The sequence below is a fragment of the Thalassophryne amazonica genome, chromosome 17 (assembly GCF_902500255.1).
Source record: "Thalassophryne amazonica chromosome 17, fThaAma1.1, whole genome shotgun sequence".
Taxonomy (NCBI): Eukaryota; Metazoa; Chordata; class Actinopteri; order Batrachoidiformes; family Batrachoididae; genus Thalassophryne; species Thalassophryne amazonica.
Window position 1 is genome coordinate 64,670,672 of NC_047119.1, and position 20,115 is coordinate 64,690,786.

General features: G+C 41.3%; 3 protein-coding genes across 3 annotated transcripts; all 3 read right to left on the bottom strand.

The window, feature by feature from the left end:
• Positions 1-598: 598 nt before the first annotated feature.
• LOC117529126 (histone H2B-like) lies at positions 599-988 on the bottom strand. Its single transcript, XM_034191828.1, has one exon. It carries the CDS (start codon positions 986-988, stop codon positions 599-601), a length of 390 nt encoding a protein of 129 aa, XP_034047719.1.
• A 2,368-nt stretch (positions 989-3,356) lies between these two features.
• On the bottom strand, positions 3,357-4,284 carry LOC117528899 (histone H1-like). Its single transcript, XM_034191521.1, has one exon. The coding sequence runs from the start codon at positions 4,170-4,172 to the stop codon at positions 3,579-3,581; it is 594 nt and encodes a 197-aa protein (XP_034047412.1). The 5' UTR covers positions 4,173-4,284; the 3' UTR covers positions 3,357-3,578.
• A 7,874-nt stretch (positions 4,285-12,158) lies between these two features.
• LOC117528904 (histone H2B-like) lies at positions 12,159-12,554 on the bottom strand. Its single transcript, XM_034191527.1, has one exon. It carries the CDS (start codon positions 12,552-12,554, stop codon positions 12,180-12,182), a length of 375 nt encoding a protein of 124 aa, XP_034047418.1. The 3' UTR covers positions 12,159-12,179.
• Between the last annotated feature and the right edge of the window lie 7,561 nt (positions 12,555-20,115).

Below are 20,115 nucleotides of genomic sequence, written 5' to 3' on the forward strand. Positions count from 1 at the left end.
TCCCATCTTATCTTAGGGACCTCGTAGTACCATATCACCCCAATAGAGCGCTTCGCTCTCAGACTGCAGGCTTACTTGTAGTTCCTAGGGTTTGTAAGAGTAGAATGGGAGGCAGAGCCTTCAGCTTTCAGGCTCCTCTCCTGTGGAACCAGCTCCCAATTCAGATCAGGGAGACAGACACCCTCTCTACTTTTAAGATTAGAAAAACTCACGCAGGCGCACGAGGGTTCAAGCTTGTCTGACGCAATCACATGTGATTCAAATCCATATGGTTTTTTGAGTGGTCTTTTTTTGGTTTGTTTGTCGGGTTACTGGACTGAAGCCCAATGTGTAACCACATTTCCTCATACATTACAATACTGGTTCACTGTTTATGATGGAGTTTATATTGCTGTTTTTCTAAAAGCCACTTGCAGTTATGCTGTTGCACTATTTTCACTTTATGCACCAACTTTTCTTTGCAATTCATTTCATCAGTATGTGCCAACACTGAGGACATCAAACTATGCAGTTGCTGTAAGTTGTAACATTTCATGTGGTGTGTTTGTATTGTTATCCAGCATCACGTATGAATGAGAAAAATACAAAAGACAAAATGTCAAACGACAATATATAGAAAATTTGCACTTTTGCAGACGTGTGTGGCTCTTAAAAGAGCCGTTGGTTTGATGGTGAAGGCGCACATCAGTTCACTTGGCACGGCGGTCTGAATCTCCCTGGATGTGATGGTGGAGCGCTTGTTGTAGTGAGCCAGACGGGACGCCTCGGCAGCAATGCGCTCAAAGATGTCGTTGACGAACGAGTTCATGATGCTCATGGCCTTGGAAGAAACGCCCGTGTCGGGATGGACCTGTTTTAGTACTTTATACACATAGATGGCGTAACTCTCCTTCCTGCTCCTCTTTCTCTTCTTGCCTCCTTTACCGGCGGTTTTGGTTACCGTTTTCTTGGAGCCTTTCTTGGGCGCTGACTTCGCTGGTTCAGGCATGTTTCAGATAAACAAAACGAAATTTCAACTGCGAGAACGGCTCATTTAAAGACACCGCATGCAAATTTAACTGTGGGACTCCCCGTCTGTGATTGGTGGATGGCGTTAAGAGGGGCGGAAACATTGCTGTGAGGCTCTTTTGCATGAGAAGTTTTGTTCAGACCGCAGTCGCCACAGAAGGATGAGGGTCAGTTAACACTGACGAACACGGACACAGGCTGTAATCACCGCAAATTACTATAAGGACGTTTGGAAACGAAATATTTTACTGCCTGATCCAACAGTTGATAAAGCAAGCAAGGCAGCAATCATACTCCTGTGGGATGTGGGACTGTTTAACGATAATAGTATCATAAAGATTGGAATGATACAAATATAGGGAAGTAGCACAAATCAACGTACAATGAACATAAATTGATTCAGTTTTGCTGTGATGATTGTGGAACAATACAATCAAAGGAGATTTACTCTTTCATAGGACAGTGGGCGGCTCTTAAAAGAGCTCATCTTCAACCGCTTAGTCCAATCAAGGGTCGCGGGGAGCTGGAGCCTATCCCAGCAGTCACTGAAGTAGAAGAGACGCGACTTGGTGCGGACCAGGGGATTCCAACTGTTTAATTAAAACGAAGTATCACCATCAAGCATCAAGACAGTTTACACCCTGGACAGGACGCCAGTCTATTGCAGGGCAAAACACAAAATACCAAAAACAAAATAATAATAATAAGGGGGAGGAGGGGGATAAAAACAATGAAACCTCTTCTTATACTGTGAAGCAATGAGGAAGAGCAGACGACTGAGTAGTTCAAAGAAACAAAAGTGACATTAAATTAACTGTTTATATTACACCAAATGACAACAAAGCTGCCCGAAGGTGCTTCACACATTAGTGTCCACATTATGAAATACAATAGTTGTACATCTTTGTCTTGTCATCAATCGTTTGCATGTTCGCACGCAGTATCTAAAGGTATTTCTTTAAAAATGCTTTTAATGACAGCGCGAGAGGAGCGAGTCTTCGCCTTGGCTCTGGCTTTACCGCCTGTTTTGCCTCTTCCGCTCATGATTTCGCTCTAATCTTTCGCTGTTAAAGCACAGAGAAAAAGTACTTGCCGAGTGGCACAGAGCCTTTTTTATAAGCCCTCCGAGCGGCGGAGGACTCTTTGTGCCCGACCAATCACAAAACAGGCTGCTTGCTGAACAGCAGCAGGCGGGGCCACTGAGAGCTTGAAGGACCATATGCAGGACTTGTCCGAAAGGTGGTCTACCAATCATCTGCTGAGAATCACACGGTGGGCGTGGCTAATTACCAAGGACTCATGATGTGGTCGTCTGCTTCCCTCTGAAGCAGCGCATCAGTTCAACACGAACCAACAACCCAATGTTGAGCCTCACTTACAAAAGTACAAAATTATGTCTTAACGGCCGCCGTTGCAACAACTCTCTCAAGCGAGCTTTCACTTATTTTGTTTCAAGTTAACGTTTTTATCTTAAAATAACTTAATATATACACCACACAGAGGAACACACTCGTGTGTCTCATTGCAGTGGCTCTTAAAAGAGCCGTTTTGTGTGGTTATGGTTCTCTCAGCACACTTTAAGCCCTCTCTCCTCTGATCCGGCGAGCCAGCTGAATGTCTTTGGGCATGATGGTGACCCTCTTGGCGTGGATGGCGCACAGATTGGTGTCCTCAAACAGGCCGACCAGATAAGCCTCACTGGCCTCCTGCAGAGCCATCACAGCGCTACTCTGGAAACGCAGATCAGTCTTGAAATCCTGAGCGATTTCCCTCACCAGGCGCTGGAAGGGCAGCTTGCGGATCAGCAGCTCGGTGGATTTCTGGTAGCGACGAATCTCTCTGAGGGCCACGGTACCGGGTCTGTAGCGGTGAGGCTTTTTCACGCCGCCGGTGGCAGGAGCGCTCTTACGGGCTGCTTTAGTGGCGAGCTGCTTCCTTGGCGCTTTGCCACCGGTTGACTTACGAGCCGTCTGCTTGGTTCTTGCCATGTTTTACCGACTGTCTTCTTTACGCTAAAGAGAAAATATGTGTTGCCGTCAGAGCGCACAACGTCCTTATAAAGGCAGCGGCGTCTCGACGCCAGAGGTGATTGGTCCAAGAAAAGGGAGCGCTGTCGCTGATTGGACAAGAGCAATTCAAAGCTTTCATGCGCTTGTATATCAAATACAAGTACAAATCGAGTCATCAATGTAAAAACACAAATATACATAGAAAAAGCATCCATAAACGCACTTTTCCCTTAGTTTACAAACATTTCGATTTATTGTAATTGTTGATAATATGCGGAATATAAAATGTCTTGTTCTCTGGATATATTTCGAAGAGTAATAACGCCAGTGTTTGTGGTTTTGTGGCCGACTGACTTGTCAAACAGCGAGCCTTTAAAAAGGTGGCGCTTACATTTTTTTCGCTCCCTCAAAAATAAAGCATCATTTTGTGCAGTCAGACCCCGAATTTTTCTACATTACTTTTGCTACAACGGATTTATGTGGCACAAGTGACACAGAAGACACTCTTTCAGTAATGTGGGCGGCTCTTAAAAGAGCCTTTTGTAAGACATGATTGACAGCTCACTTTTTCTTGGGCGCTGCCTTCTTAGTTTTGGGTTTGACGGCCTTCTTTGCTGGAGCTTTCTTGGCTGCAGCGGGCTTTTTCGTGGCCTTCTTCGGACTCTTGGGTGTCTTCTTGGGACTCTTAGCTGCTTTCTTTGCCGCTGCAGGCTTCTTCACCTTCTTCGGGGACTTCTTGGCGGCGGCAGGCTTTTTTGTTGCTGCAACTTTCTTGGGTTTCTTGGCCGCTGCTGGTTTCTTGGCGGCGGCCTTCTTAGCTTTGGGAGCACTTTTCTTGGCAGCCGGTTTAGACTTGGTGTCTTTGCTCAACTTGAATGAGCCGGACGCCCCGGAGCCCTTGGTCTGGACAAGCTTGCCTTTAGTCACCAGACTCTTGACGGCCACCTTGACACGAGCATTGTTCTTCTTGACGTCGTAGCCGCCGGCAGCCAGAGCGTTTTTGAGGGCAGCTAAAGACACACCTTTCCGCTCCTTGGACGCCGTCACAGTTTGAACGATGAGGTCGCTAACGCTGGGGCCCACCTTCTTGGCTTTGGCAGGCTTCTTCTTGGGAACCTTAGCCGGAGCGGCGGCAGCTGGAGCTTCTTCTGCCATTTGTCGTCTCTGAACGTTGCAAAGCACAAGGAGAGTTTGACGGACTGTTGGAGATTCCGGAGCAGGAGGCTGTACTTGAAGCCTCCATGAGAACCGTGGAGACTCAATCCATCCCGCCGCTTCTCGCTGCAGTCTGATTTGTCGGGTTACTTGTGTTTTCTCTCTGACAATAAATAGGTGAAATTCCCACCTGGACCAACATGTATGTACAATAAACAAACGGAAGTGACAGCGGAGCGGTGTCTGTACATGTGCACGTTGTGTTGGTCTCGGAAGCTTTCCGCATTTAGTCAAAAAAAGCTTCGACTCTCCCCAAACGACTGCCGCGGGAGGCACTGCTTTGTGCTTTTTCACTCTTAAATGCTTTAAAAAGCAGCAGAAACCCACTGAAACTACTTAGACCCGAACACGACATCCTTGTTGGCTGATTAAGAGTCAGAGTACTGATATTTTACACATAAATCTGGCAGAAATTGACGCGTTTGTGCTTTCTGCAAACACACTCTTGTCAGAAGTGATCAGAGGCTGATTGATTTAAGGTGGCTCAAATGTCATATTTCAGTCAGTTGTTATTGTGCCAAAATGCATATTTTATTTGTGATGAACATATTACCATATCACCACGTTCGAATCTCCTGAAGTTAACAGTTTTATTAGGGAAAATGTGTCTGTGGTTTTAAAATAAAGTGATCTCAGTGATATATTGTCTACAGTGCTTATGTGTTTACATAATACAGACATAATAGAAGAATATGAATGTTTAGAAATGAAAATGACCAATGTGCCTTTGGCAAATTACACGCATTAGAACCAACAAAGTCAGTGTTCTTCGTCGTTTCTGATACAGAACCATAGAATGAAAGCCACCCAAAGTAAAAGACATGTTTTGATAACACTTAGATCATCAGTAAACCTCATTCTGATATTTGTCATGGCGACAAAAAGTGTTTGACATTAAACAGCCCACATGTTTTCCTAATCATTTCCAATCAGTCAGTACCCCCCCCCCCCCCCCCCACACACACACACACACACACACACAATAAAAGGGAACTATATGCAATAGCAAATTCTTCTCATCTGCCATGAAAATTCAGTAATTTATGTCTTCTGTAATACATTCCAATTATAAGGTAGAACTCTACTAGTGTATAAGGTATATCTAAAAAACAAACAAACAAAAAGAACAGAGTAGAGCCACTGAGGTGCCTGGTCTTGAGAACCAGGGATGGTAGGTTAAAAAGCTTTATCCCATCGGAACTCTCCCTACCCACCGAAGCGGCTCAATAAAATGGACAGCATGTATATAAGTGATATTTACACAATCAGGGTAATAAACAACATATACATTAAGAGTTGTAGTCTTACACACCTCTCTGCAGCTTCTCTCCCCCTGCCATCCCCTCATTACCCCATCCCCATAGAGACGGTGCCTGCTCCCAGACCACCAATAACCAACAAAAATGTATTTAAGCATAAAAATTCAAAAAGAAAAAATAATATAGCACCTCAACTGCACCACAGACTAAAACAGTTAAATGTGGTTTATTAAATATTAGGTCTCTCTCCTCTAAGTCCCTGTTAGTAAATTATATAATAATTGATCAACATATTGATTTATTCTGCCTTACAGAAACCTGGTTACAGCAGGATGAATATGTTAGTTTAAATGAGTCAACACCCCCAACTAACTGTCAAAATGCTCGAAGCACGGGTCAAGGAGGAGGATTAGCAGCAATCTTCCACTCCAGCTTATTAATTAATCAAAGACCCAGACAGAGCTTTAATTCATTTGAAAGCTTGTCTCTTAGTCTTGTCCATCCAAATTGGAAGTCTCAAAAACCAGTTTTATTTGTTATTATCTATCGCCCACCTGGTCATTACTTTGAGTTTCTTTGTGATTTTTGAGACCTTTTGTCTGACTTAGTGCTTAGCTCAGATAAGATAATTATAGTGGGTGATTTTAACATCCACATAGATGCTGAGAATGACAGCCTCAACACTGCATTTAATCTATTATTAGACTCAATTGGCTTTGCTCAAAATGTAAATGAGCCCACCCACCACTTTAGCCACACTTTAGATCTTGTTCTGACATATGGCAAATGGCCTTTTTGTCTGATCATTTCTTAATAACATTTACATTTACTTTAATGGACTACCCAGCAATGGGGAATAAGTTTCATTACAGTAGAAGTCTTTCTGAAAGCGCTGTAACTAGGTTTAAGGATATAATTCCTTCTTTGTTATGTTCTTCAATGCCATATACCAACACAGTGCAGAGTAACTACCTAAACTCTGTGAGTGAGATAGATTATCTCGTCAATAGCTTTACATCCTCATTGAGCACAACTTTGGATGCTGTAGCTCCTCTGAAAAAGAGAGCTTTAAATCAGAAGTGCCTGACTCCGTGGTATAACCCACAAACTCGCAGCTTAAAGCAGATAACCCATAAGCTGGAGAGGAAAAGGCATCTCACTAATTTAGAAGATCTTCATTTAGCCTGGAAAAAGAGTCTGTTGCTCTATAAAAAAGTCCTCCATGAAAGCTAGGACATCTTACTATTCATCACTAATTGAAGAAAATAGGAACAACCCCAGGTTTCTTTTCAGCACTGTAGCCAGGCTGACAAAGAGTCAGTGCTCTATTGAGTCAAGTATTCCTTTAACTTTAACTAGTAATGACTTCATGACTTTCTTTGCAAATAAAATTTTAACTATTAGAGAAAAAATTATTCATAACCATCCCAAAGACATATCTTTATGTTCGGCTGCTTTCAGTAATGCTGTATTTGGTTAGACTCTTTCTCTCCGATTGTTCTGTCTGAGTTACTTTCATTAGTTGATTCCTCCAAACCATCAACATGTCTATTAGACCCCATTCCTACCAAGCTGCTCAAGGAAGCCCTACCATTAATTAATGCTTCGATCTTAAATATGATCAATCTATCTTTATTAGTTGGCTATGTACCACAGGCTTTTAAGGTGGCAGTAATTACTAATTACTTAAGCTTAAGATGGCTTTTTAAGTAATTACATTACTTAAAAAGCCATCACTTGACCCAGCTATCTTAGCTAATTATAGGCCAATCTCCAACCTTCCTTTTCTCTCAAAAATTCTTGAAAGGGTAGTTGTAAAACAGCTAAATGATCATCTGCAGAGGAATGGTCTATTTGAAGAGGTTCAGTCAGGTTTTAGAATTCATCATAGTACAGAAACAGCATTAGTGAAGGTTACAAATGATCTTCTTATGGCCTCAGACAGTGGACTCATCTCTGTGCTTGTCCTGTTAGACATCAGTGCAGCTTTTGATACTGTTGACCATAAAATTTTATTACAGAGATTAGAGCATGCCATAGGTATTAAAGGCACTGCGCTGCAGTGGTTTGAATCATATTTATCTAATAGATTACAGTTTGTTTATGCAAATGGGGAGTCTTCTTCATGGACTAAGGTTAATTATGGAGTTCCACAAGGTTCTGTGCTAGGACCAATTTTATTCACTTTATACATGCTTCCCTTAGGCAGTATTATTAGACGGCATTGCTTAAATTTTCATTGTTACGCAGATGATACCCAGCTTTATCTATCCATGAAGCCAGAGGACACACACCAATTAGCTAAACTGCAGGATTGTCTTACAGACATAAAGACATGGATGACCTCTAATTTCCTGCTTTTAAACTCAGATAAAACTGAAGTTATTGTACTTGGCCCCACAAATCTTAGAAACATGGTGTCTAACCAAATCCTTACTCTGGATGTCATTACCCTGACCTCCAGTAATACTGTGAGAAATCTTGGAGTCATTTTTGATCAGGATATATCCTTCAATGCGCATATTAAGCAAACATGTAGGACTGCTTTTTTGCATTTGCGCAATATCTCTAAAATTAGAAAGGTCTTGTCTCAGAGTGATGCTGAAAAGCTAATTCACGCATTTATTTCTTCTAGGCTGGACTATTGTAATTCATTATTATCAGGTTGTCCTAAAAATTCCCTGAAAAGCCTTCAGTTAATTCAAAATGCTGCAGCTAGAGTACTGACGGGGACTAGAAGAAGAGAGCATATTTCACCCATATTGGCTTCTCTTCATTGGCTCCCTGTTAATTCCAGAATAGAATTTAAAATTCTTCTTCTTACTTATAAGGTTTTGAATAATCAGGTCCCACCTTAGCTTAGGGACCTCATAGTACCATATCACCCCAATACAGCGCTTCGCTCTCAGAGTGCAGGCTTACTTGTAGTTCCTAGGGTTTGTAAGAGTAGAATGGGAGGCAGACCCTTCAGCTTTCAGGCTCCTTTCCTGTGGAACCAGCTCCCAATTCGGATTAGGGAGACAGACACCCTCTCTACTTTTAAGATTAAGCTTAAAACTTTCCTTTTTGCTAAAGCTTATAGTTAGGGTTGGATCAGATGACCCTGAACCATCCCTTAGTTATGCTGCTATAGACTTAGATTGCTGGGGGGGTTCCCATGATGCACTGAGTGTTTCTTTTTATTCACCTCTTTTTGCTCTGTATGTACCACTCTGCATTTAATCATTAGTGATTGATCTCTGCTCTCTTCCACAGCATGTCTTTTTCCTGATTCTCTCCCCTCAGCCCCAACCAGTCCCAGCAGAAGACTGCCCCTCCCTGAGCCTGGTTCTGCTGGAGGTTTCTTCCTGTTAAAAGGGAGTTTTTTCCTTCCCACTGTCGTCAAGTGCTTGCTCATAGGGGGTCGTTTTGACCGTTGGGGTTTTTCTGTAATTATTGTATGGCTTTTGCCTTACAATATAAAGCGCCTTGGGGCAACTGTTTGTTGTGATTTGGCGCAATATAAATAAAATTGATTTGATTTAATTTGATATACAAGAAATATAGTTACTACATAACATTGTAGAAGTTAGCTTCTAAAACCTAAATATTCATACAGGAGAAGATTGTAGTATATATATATATATATATATATATATATATATATATATATATATACCCCATTCTGTAAACTTTTAGTAAAATTAATTTATAGCTAGTAGCTAAGCTATAAATATGGTTATTTTATTAAAGAAACAAAAGTTATGATGTAATATGTTTTAGGTATCTGTTATTTTTACCCGGTTCTTTTATGCAAGATTCTGCCCCTTACTAAAAACAAAACTGTTGTATTCCTCATTGAGTTTATTAAAGGTCATATTAAGAAAAACAGGCATGGAACCCTCACAGACAGTCCATCTTGTGAAAGGCCCCGAAAATGAGCCATCCAACACTTTATATACCTTGTGGGTGTTAATTATGGCTGTAGTTTCGTCTCACATTTCTAATGTTACTGGCTCTCACCAACAGGGGAAGATCTCCCTGTGTCTGAAACTTGGACACACAATGAAGTAAAACTTAACTTATATTTCTCAGAACTTCCAAACTAATAACACAAATACTTGATAGCTGACATAAAATAAAAAAACTACCACAGATATTATCTAACATATCTATCTCAATTTCACCCTGCTAGCTTATTATAGGAAGACAAAATACACATTCTATATGCTCTCTAATGGAAACCCCAAACTTAGATACTATCTGTTGATATCTATTAAAGAACCCATCAACTGAAGAACCATTAAAAATCTACACCATGTAAAATAAAAGTGTAAATCATGAAAGTAAGCTAATGATAGCTCGATGAGCTACAATTAATTTAGCTGTGTGACATTTAGCTATGTCAATAAAAGTGTCTACTCAATCGACACGTATGTGACACCGATGGGAAATACACACGTGGAACAAGAGGTGAAGCTCTTAACAGACAGAATATTTTACGTCCACTAATGCTTCAGCTGAACGGTGCTGTTTCTTTTTTTTTTTCTCCCTTGTTTCAGAAGCCATAACTGGCAACAGTCCTCTAGTGTTAGCAGAGGTTAGCCTGTAAGCTTGCCGTCGTGCTGATAATCATTCGAGTACATTTGTTTAATGAAGCTGCTGTAAATGAAGAAATTCATCAAAATATCGACATAAATTGCGAAGGTGTTTTGCTTTTTTCATCATCCATCCAACTCAAGTTCTCTAAGCAAGGCGGAAAGAATTATACATGACACCTGATTGGCTGATTACTTGGGTGGTATGAAAAATATTACCTGTCCGCGAAAAGGGTGTATTGCTATTTATTCTTTAGTGTTTTATCCAATCATATGGCGTATAATTTATAGGTACATGATAAATATATATATTTTTTATATATGTGTGTGTGTCGTACCCCTGAATAGGGGGTAATGTGCTGCAGTACCTCTGAAAATATGAGGAAATAATCACGAGAGTTATTTCTGGTTGTTTCTCTCACGCAGAGGTTTATTGCAATGAGGAGAAACCCCGCAAAATCCCTCCAGTGGTGTGGGAAGACATTACAAGTTGCAAAAATAAAGGATCCCAGGATTACTAAACGATTTCCGAGAATGCGGTCACAATTCCTTTGAATAGAATTACAAAACATTTAGAAAAAATAAAGAATAACATACTTTTAACCAACTCTTAACTGTATTTATATTGTTCTGAAGGCTTTTATGTAAATGTATATTTATTACAAACCTTTTTAACGTTTTAAGCACTTTCCTATTTTTAACTATTTCTATTCCCTACTGTTTTTAATATGACATCACCTTATGAGTTATCATTGTTTATTGGCAGAGAGCTAATCACTATTTATTGGTGCTGAGCATAGTTTTTAAAGGCGTGCTACCCTTCTAACCTATCACGTGCGTGTGTGTGAAGGACAACAGCCTTCTGCACCATTCACCTCAACTGTGGAATAACTTTTTCACCAGAGCTTTGGCTGAGTTTTAAACAGAGGATCCTCTGTTCTGAAGAGTTTACGTACCATTCATAGATATATGAAGAACCATTCATTATTTATTCAAACACAGCACTGTCACAGGTGATGATTGTGAACTGGTTTATGGCAGGTGATGCAGGGATAACCCATGTTGTTAGCTCCAGATCCATTTTGATTTTTATGTCTGGTGCAGCTCTCTTTTTGAAAAGTGACAATTCCTTTAACACAGATGTGATCTATCAGTAGTATGACTGCTGCTGTCTATTGGCGCTGATAAGCCGTGGGACCGCCATCTTAGAGCGGTCATCTGGGTCATCCGACCCGCTCCACTCAGTGTTTTTTAACAGGTACAGTGCATTTAATCCATCGTAATGCTCTGAATACTAAACTGATTTCCACACATTTTTTTCTGCAGATGTCTTTCATGTAACTATGATACAGGACAAATCATTTGTCATATTTTAATATTCATATCGGGATTAACAGTAATAGGATATTCTGATATAACCTAGACTGGAGACAGGTGTTTTGCAAACACTGTAAACACACATTATACATACACACACACCAATATATGATCGAGAAGCAGATAGTGGCAATAAAGTAAACTATTTTAGTTATTTGAAGAGATAAGACATGACAAGGCTATTAATTAATATTTCTAATCATACACAAAATACTGACTAATGAATACATTATATTTTGATGAAAAACATAATAGATGTAAGTTATAACACAGGTGTGATCTCTCAAAAGTATAACTGGACTTGATTCAGTAAATGTCTGAGTGGTCTTTTTTTGGTTTGTTTGTCGGGTTACTGGACTGAAGCCCAATGTGTAACCACATTTCCTCATACATTACAATACTGGTTCACTGTTTATGATGCAGTTTATATTGCTGTTTTTCTGAAAGCCACTTGCAGTTATGCTGTTGCACTATTTTCACTTTATGCACCAACTTCTCTTCGCAAATCATTTAATCCATATGTGTTGATGCTGTGGACATCAAACTACACAGATGGTATAAGTTGTAATATTTCATGTGGTGTGTTTGTATTGTTATCCAGCATCACGTATGAATGAGAAAAATACAAAATCTTTAACTACTGTTTATACACAACATACAGAAAGTTTGCACTCTTGCAGACGTGTGTGGCTCTTAAAAGAGCCCTTGGTTTGATGGTGAAGGCGCACATCAGTTCACTTGGAGCTGGTGTACTTGGTCACAGCCTTGGTGCCCTCGGACACGGCGTGCTTGGCCAGTTCACCGGGCAACAGGAGGCGCACGGCGGTCTGAATCTCCCTGGATGTGATGGTGGAGCGCTTGTTGTAGTGAACCAGACGGGACGCCTCGACAGCAATGCGCTCAAAGATGTCGTTGACGAACGAGTTCATGATGCTCATGGCCTTGGAAGAAACGCCCGTGTCGGGATGGACCTGTTTTAGTACTTTATACACATAGATGGCGTAACTCTCCTTCCTGCTCCTCTTTCTCTTCTTGCCTCCTTTACCGGCGGTTTTGGTTACCGTTTTCTTGGAGCCTTTCTTGGGCGCTGACTTCGCTGGTTCAGGCATGTTTCAGATAAACAAAACGAAATTTCAACTGCGAGAACGGCGCATTTAAAGACACCGCATGCAAATTTAACTGTGGGACTCCCCGTCTGTGATTGGTGGATGGCGTTAAGAGGGGCGGAAACATTGCTGTGAGGCTCTTTTGCATGAGAAGTTTTGTTCAGACCGCAGTCGCCACAGAAGGATGAGGGTCAGTTAACACTGACGAACACGGACACAGGCTGTAATCACCGCAAATTACTATAAGGACGTTTGGAAACGAAATATTTTACTGCCTGATCCAACAGTTGATAAAGCAAGCAAGGCAGCAATCATACTCCTGTGGGATGTGGGACTGTTTAACGATAATAGGATTGGAAAGACTGGATTAATAGAGTAATATAGAAGTCGCTCAAATCAACATTCAATGAATCTACACTACAATCAAGAGATTTACTCTTTCATAGGACAGTACACTTTTACACTTTTTAACACTTTTACAAACACTGAAACAAATTAACAAGTCCCAAAACAAATTTACAATCTATATAAACTGGAAAAAGGGAATGTCCCAACTCTGGGGTTGACCCAGAGTTTGTGCCCACTTTGTGGAAAACACATGAGCCGCTTAATGCGGTTTTGCTTTTTGTGTTTTTAATTCGAATGGACTCGGCCGGTGGACCAGATATGCTGCAGCAGTGCATACGGTATTTTAATGAGGGACACTCGTACGCTATAATTGTGGACATGATGTCATGTTTACATGATGTGCATATCAGCTTGCGGTCTTTGAAAAGCAAACTGAATGAAGCCGGGTTTTATCACTGAAAGGATTTATCCGCTACAGACGCAATAACAAGGGCCATACGACTGGAACTTTGTGAACCCGGACAGCTATTTGGCTACCGCATGATGTGGCAGGTACTCTAACAGAAGTACCATCTGCGAGTGAAGAGGGACCATGTAATGAATTTGCTCCGGGAGCTCAATCCTCGGGGGTGCGAGAGGAGAGCATGTAGAAGGTTTATAAGGAGAACCTACCACTCCATGGGACCGAACTATATGTGGCATGCAGATGGTTATGATAAACTCAAGCCATTCGGTTTGGCTCTTTCAGGCTGTATCGATGGGTTTTCACGTAAAGTACTATGGCTTGAATGTGGACCAACAAATAATAACCCAGCTGTGATCGCTCACTATTTCCTGTCATGTGTGCGAAAACTCGGCGTCATTCCCATGAGATTGAGGACTGACTGCGGCACGGAAAATGGGACCATGGCCGCAATTCAGTGCACCCTACGTCACAACCACAATGACTGCTACTCTGGAGCGTCCAGCCACATGTATGGCTCATCCACAAACAACCAGAGGATTGAGTCTTGGTGGTCCATATTCAGAAAGGGAAGGTGAGTGACCTTAATAAAGTAAATCAATTATGTGTAACCTTCATTTATTAATTCAAACATATATTCTTAAAATGAGTGTTATTTTATCATTTTCTTATAGGGGTCAGTTCTGGATGGAGCTATTTGCAGACCTTAGAGATGCCGGATACTTCAACAGGAGCCATGAGCATCAGTGTTTACTGAGATACTGCTTTGGAAATGTTATTCAGAAGGACTTGGATGAGTGTGTGAGACTGTGGAACAGCCACAGGATTCACCCCTCTAGAACAGCATCATGTCCAGGAGGAGTGCCCAATGAACTCTACTACTTGCCACACAGGTAATACTTTGGTGATAGATGATGCTTGTGTTTGTTTTCCTTTTATCTTAAATTTAAATAAATCTAATTACGTCTTCTGTTTAACATAGGTTTTGCTCCAGAGACTGTGGATTTATAGTTGAACAGGTTGAACTTGATGGCTTTCCTGAGGCACTTCCAACAAGAGCTCCATGCGGGGATGCAAACATGCAGGAGTACTTGGACTTTGCCATGGAGCACACTTATTTACAGAAGCCTGAGAATTGGCAGTCTTCAACTGAACTCTATCTGAAGCTAAAAGAAACTGCTCAACTGTGAGTTGAAGGGAGGTTTATTGTAATGGTGGAACATGTACACAAAGTGTCTGAATTAGTCACCCACAACTTCAGTACCTCAAAGTTGGAAATAATGAATAAAAATGAAGCAAATAAATTCAAATATCTCTTTAAATATTTTTTTTCAGTCTAAATCCAAAACAGTGATTCATAAATACACAACAGTACGAGAATCATTGATTGAAAACAATTATTAAAATGCTAACTGCTCTCATACCCTTACATTATAAAAACTTATTTAACAAAAGCAATGTGCACCTAGAACTACAACAAAGAACAAAGAACATTTTTAGAGTCCGAGCTCTAGGGGTATCCAGTTATATGGCTTATAAACAACCAAATCCTGGACTATTTTGAATTCCGAATTCCATTTGTGATTTAAACCCACTGTATGAACCCAGGAGTGGTAATTTCAAAACGTTTGAACATGTATTTACCTTTGGGAATGGCGAATCATCCAGGAACTCGATTTGTGGCAATGGATCCAAGCCAGATGGGGGAAGTGATGTCAGCCCAGTTGCAAACATCAAAATATCCCCCACAGACACAGCAGCCTCACCTTCTGCAAAGAAAGATATGTTCATATATAATCAGGTGTGCACATAACTGGTACTCTTCATGGTCATGTGTGCTAAAAAAAAGTCATTGATGCACAGCAGACAGCACACAGAGAAACACTTTTCCTACAATCTGTCATTGCTTTCATCCTACGAAGTTCTTCCCTTGTGCTTTCTGCTGCGCATCTTTTATTTTTAGCATGTACAAGCACCATGAGTACCAGTTATGTGCATGCCTGTATATAATGCATTTTAAATTCAGCTGTAACTTCCAGAACATAATAGGATCTTTTTTAAAAGATATTTTAAGTTTTTTGCAACTTCACCACAAACAACTCCCAGTTGAGAAACACTAATATATACCATGGTAATATGATTTTTCAAGTAGTTACAAAAAAAAAAAACCCTTACCTTCACAATCAAGGAGAAAGTCGGCCCAGTAAGCCAATGTTTGACTTTCTTTTAGTCTCCTGGTACTTCCTGAAGGGCTGAGGTCAGGTTTGAAGATTCTTTCAAGTTCAAAGCCAGTGAGTCGCTTTTCAGAGTGGCACAGGACCGGGGTCAGCAAAGTAGGGTGTTGCTGTAGTGCACTCAAATGAAGAGCTGAAAGACCATCTTTGAATCTGCAAAGTGAACACAAACACTTTCACTGCTGTGTTCCAACTGCATTTATCTTACCAACAATTACAATCCACCTAAACAAATGTACCTTTGGGGAAAATGGCATGTGTGTAAAATCTCCATTTGTAGCTATACAGATTTCCATCAAAATTTGTTTCCATGTTCCACTTATGTCATATAAAACCACTAGCTTAAAAAAAAAAAAGAAAAAAGTATTTTATGGCTTTGACACGAAACGAGCTCCTCTCAAAAAGTGTGTCCCTGTGCAATAAAACAAACAAACCCTTCTTTTGTGGCTTATAACGACACCCGGCATCCTTATTGTTTAATCAGTCCGGTGTCTTTCAAGTACTTAAAAAGCCAACACTTCCCCCCTCTCACTTGATCTTATTGCTAAAATACTTCCTACAGAAACTGCTTTCAGGCCTTATAATTGATTTCCTTCAGTTTTTACACTTTATGGCTTTATTTTGACATGAAACACACTCCTCTCAAAATGTGTGTCCCTGTGCAATAAAACAAACCCTTCTTTTGTTGCTTATAACGGCAGCCGGCATCCTTACTTTGGCACTGCTGCATCAGTCTGTTATAGCAGTACTAAATCCTCTCGTTGAGTCAAAGCCAACACTTCACACCTCTCACTTGAACTTAAGGCTAAAATACTCCCTACAGAAACTTCTTTCAGGCCTTACAATTGATTTCTTTCAGTTTTTACACTTTAATAGACTCAAAAATGACTAGATATATTTTGAGCTAAAATCAAACACTGTGCAAAATACTGTTTATATATATATATGTATATATATTAATTGGTTATGATTTTTATTATTTATATTAAAACTCGTGGCATTTGAAAGCACTGCATTCTGGTGTTAGTATTTCACAACACTATTTAAAATTCAATTGGTCTGATGGTCATATTCAGCATTAATATGTGGTATTGATCTGTTGATGGTCTTTTTATTTAATTTTTTAACTTTTGCATCAGCTTTAAATGACTTACAAGTGGTAAAAGACTTTTCATTGGCAATTTTTATCATGTCTTTATGTGTATTATCTTCTAAAAGCATAAAGCCTGCAGTTATTAATTTGTTTTATAAGACAGAATTTGATAAATGTAGAATGAAGACAATGAAAGCATAATTAAAGTCAGTTAATACAGACAGTGAGTCCATTTGTGGAAACTTATTACAGACAATACATACAAGATAGAAAATACATTTTAATGAAATTAAGACTTGAGAAATATTTTTTCTTCCAGTATGAGTCAAATACCACTGTGTTTTAAACCAAGAAAAACTGACCAAAGTGCTCTGGAATGCACCAAATTGTACAGTTTTTTTCTAGATTTCCAGGGGGGCATGCCCCCCGACTCCCCAAGGGGACCTCACGCCTTTAGCGCTCAGCTGTCCATTCACAGAAAATATTCAGTCAAAAAATTGTCAGTTGCTTGCACCCATGAAAATGGTTGTGTGTCACTTAAAAACAACAACATTCTTTTGATTTGCACGTGGCAAGGTGTTACAACCTGCAAGAACTACACATAGAAACACAATCACATGGTGGAATGACACAGAGGGCAGGGTGGCATGAATACTTAGACTGGCACAAGACAGGGAATGAAGAGAAAGACGTCACATAGGCTGTTGTAAGTTGTAACACACTAAGGAATGTGCCATGAGGCATCTCAAACTAAAATTACATACACAAATACATTAAAAAAGAAAGTCAGATCACTAAAATTATCTTACCTGTCAACTACAGATGAGTTGCAGCCAATAATATACCATTGGAGGTAGTCTGGCACAGTTTCTTTCTTTTCATCCAGAGCAGTCACATGTCTCAGACAGCCTGCTGTTTGCAACATGATACATTCATGTGTCATGATACATTCCTGCAGAGCGTTCAACGAAGCAGCATTCTCAATCTGAAAGCTGAAGTATAAAAATTCCAGTAAATAACTGCATGTACTGTACGAGGTCTGTCAATAAAGTATAGGTCCTTTTTAATTTTTTTCAAAAACTATATGGATTTCATTCATATGTTTTTACGTCAGTCATGCTTGAACCCTCGTGCGCATGCGTGAGTTTTTCCACGCCTGTCGGTGACGTCATTCACTTGTGAGCACTCCTTGTGGGAGGAGTCGTCCAGCCCCTCGTCGGAATTCTTTTGTCTGAGAAGTTGCTGAGAGACTGGCGCTTTGTTTAATCAAACTTTTTTCTAAACCTGTGAGGCACATCGAAGTGGACACGGTTCGAAAAATTCAGCTGGTTTTCGGTGAAAATTTTAACGGCTAATGAGAGATTTTGAGGTGATACTGTCGCTTTAAGGACTTCCCACGGTGCGAGACGTCGCGCAGCGCTCTCAGGCGCCGTCGTCAGCCTGTTTCAAGCTGAAAACCTCCACATTTCAGGCTCTATTGATCCAGGACGTCGTGAGAGAACAGAGAAGTTTCAGAAGTCGGTTTCAGCATTTTATCAGGATATTCCACTGTTAAAGGAGATTTTTTTAATGAAAGACGTGCGGACAGATTGCAGTGTCGGCTCGCAGCCGCCGCGACGGTCCGCCACAGGAAAAACACCTCTGTTGGAAGCCTTAAGGACAAGTTGGAACATGCCCAGCTGTTAAACAATTTCTCAGATACTCACTCCACTGAAAGCCATCAAAAGCCGCCTGGATTTCAAATGGTTATCAACACGGAGGTGTTTTTCCTGTGCCGCCGCACCGCGCCGGCTGCGTCCCGGTGCGCGGACCCGTCCGCACGTCTTTCATTAAAAAAATCTCCTTTAACAGTGGAATATCCGGATAAAATGCTGAAACCGACTTCTTCTGAAACTTCTCTGTTCTCTCACGACGTCCTGGATCAATAGAGCCTGAAATGTGGAGGTTTTCAGCTTGAAACAGGCTGACGACGGCGCCTGGGAGCGCTGCGCGATGTCCCGCCCTGCGACGTCCCGCTCTGTGGGAAGACTTTAAAGCAACAGTATCACCTCAAAATCTCTCATCAGCCATTATAATTTCCACAGAAAACCAGCTGAATTTTTCGAACCGTGTCCACTTCGATGTGCCTAACAGGTTTAGAAAAAATTTTGATCAAACAAAGTGCCAGTCTCTCAACAACTTCTCAGACAAAGGAATTCCGACGAGGGGCTGGACGACTCCTCCCACAAGGAGTGCTCACAGGCAAATGACGTCACCGACAGGCGTGGAAAAACTCACGCATGCGCACGAGGGTTCAAGCATGACTGACGTAAAAACATATGAATGAAATCCATATAGTTTTTGAAAAAAATAAAAAGGACCTATACTTTATTGACAGCCCTCGTATATCCTTGCCTATTTTTATTCAGTGACATACAGTAGTGTTCAGAATAATAGTAGTGCTATGTGACTAAAAAGATTAGCATTATGCTGCACTTACTTTGTTTAGCATTATCCGGCTGTTCGGATATCTCCTGCGTGTTTTGTCTGCACCATCTAAAAACTCCAAAGACCGACCGCACGAAAAGCAAAACTGCGTTAAGTGTTGGGAAGGTGTCGTAGCACGGACCCACAACAGGGGGCGCAAATGAACGGACAATGAATAAGCCAAAAAGGTAACAATTTAATGTTGTGATAATACACAACGAAACGTACAGTAATTTGCACAGTCAATTTAACACCAGGTGATGTGTGGGCAGGCTCGAAGATAGAAGACCCCCGACGAGAGAGAAGCCGCGTCCCACACGGCTTCCACCACCAACGGTCTGAAGAACACCGGAGCCGCCAAGTCCCGAGTCCCCAGGTGGCCTCTGTCTTCGGCTGTCGACCCTGGTACTGCTGGCAGAAAGCAGAAATATGATGAGTGAGTGTGAGTCCGCACACTCAGTAATTCTCAGTCCCAACACAGCCAGGAGGGAGCACCTCCACCTCCAAACTAGGTTATCACTCGTGCAGCTCCTGTTGTCTTCTTTCTGGATGGAGTGAGAGACGAAGACCGTCGTCCTCTCACTATCTGCCAATCCAGTCTTCCACAGACTTCACAGGTACGCGGCTGCACACAGATCACAGTTTAGATACACTGAATAATTATAGCAGAGAAGAATTACCTTGGTAATGGTAGTCAATTTCTCGGCGGGGAGGTGGAGTTGCAGTCCGGCTTTTATGGTGGTGATGATGAACGAGTGACAGCTGGTGCAGAGGATGAGTGACAGCTGTCAGTCACTTCTTCTGGGTCTGGTGCCCTCTGATGGTGGTGGGCCAGCAGTACCTCCTCTTCTGCGGCCCACACAACAGGACCCCCCCCCCTCAACGGGCGCCTCCTGGCGTCCAACCAGGCTTGTCCGGATGTCTCGCGTAGAACTCGGCCAGGAGGGCCGGGTCCAGGAT

Bases quoted from the DNA above. Each gene is read 5' to 3' on its own strand.
- LOC117529126 (XM_034191828.1), bottom strand. From the start codon at position 988: ATGCCTGAACCAGCGAAGTCAGCGCCCAAGAAAGGCTCCAAGAAAACG.
- LOC117528904 (XM_034191527.1), bottom strand. From the start codon at position 12,554: ATGCCTGAACCAGCGAAGTCAGCGCCCAAGAAAGGCTCCAAGAAAACG.
- LOC117528899 (XM_034191521.1), bottom strand. From the start codon at position 4,172: ATGGCAGAAGAAGCTCCAGCTGCCGCCGCTCCGGCTAAGGTTCCCAAG.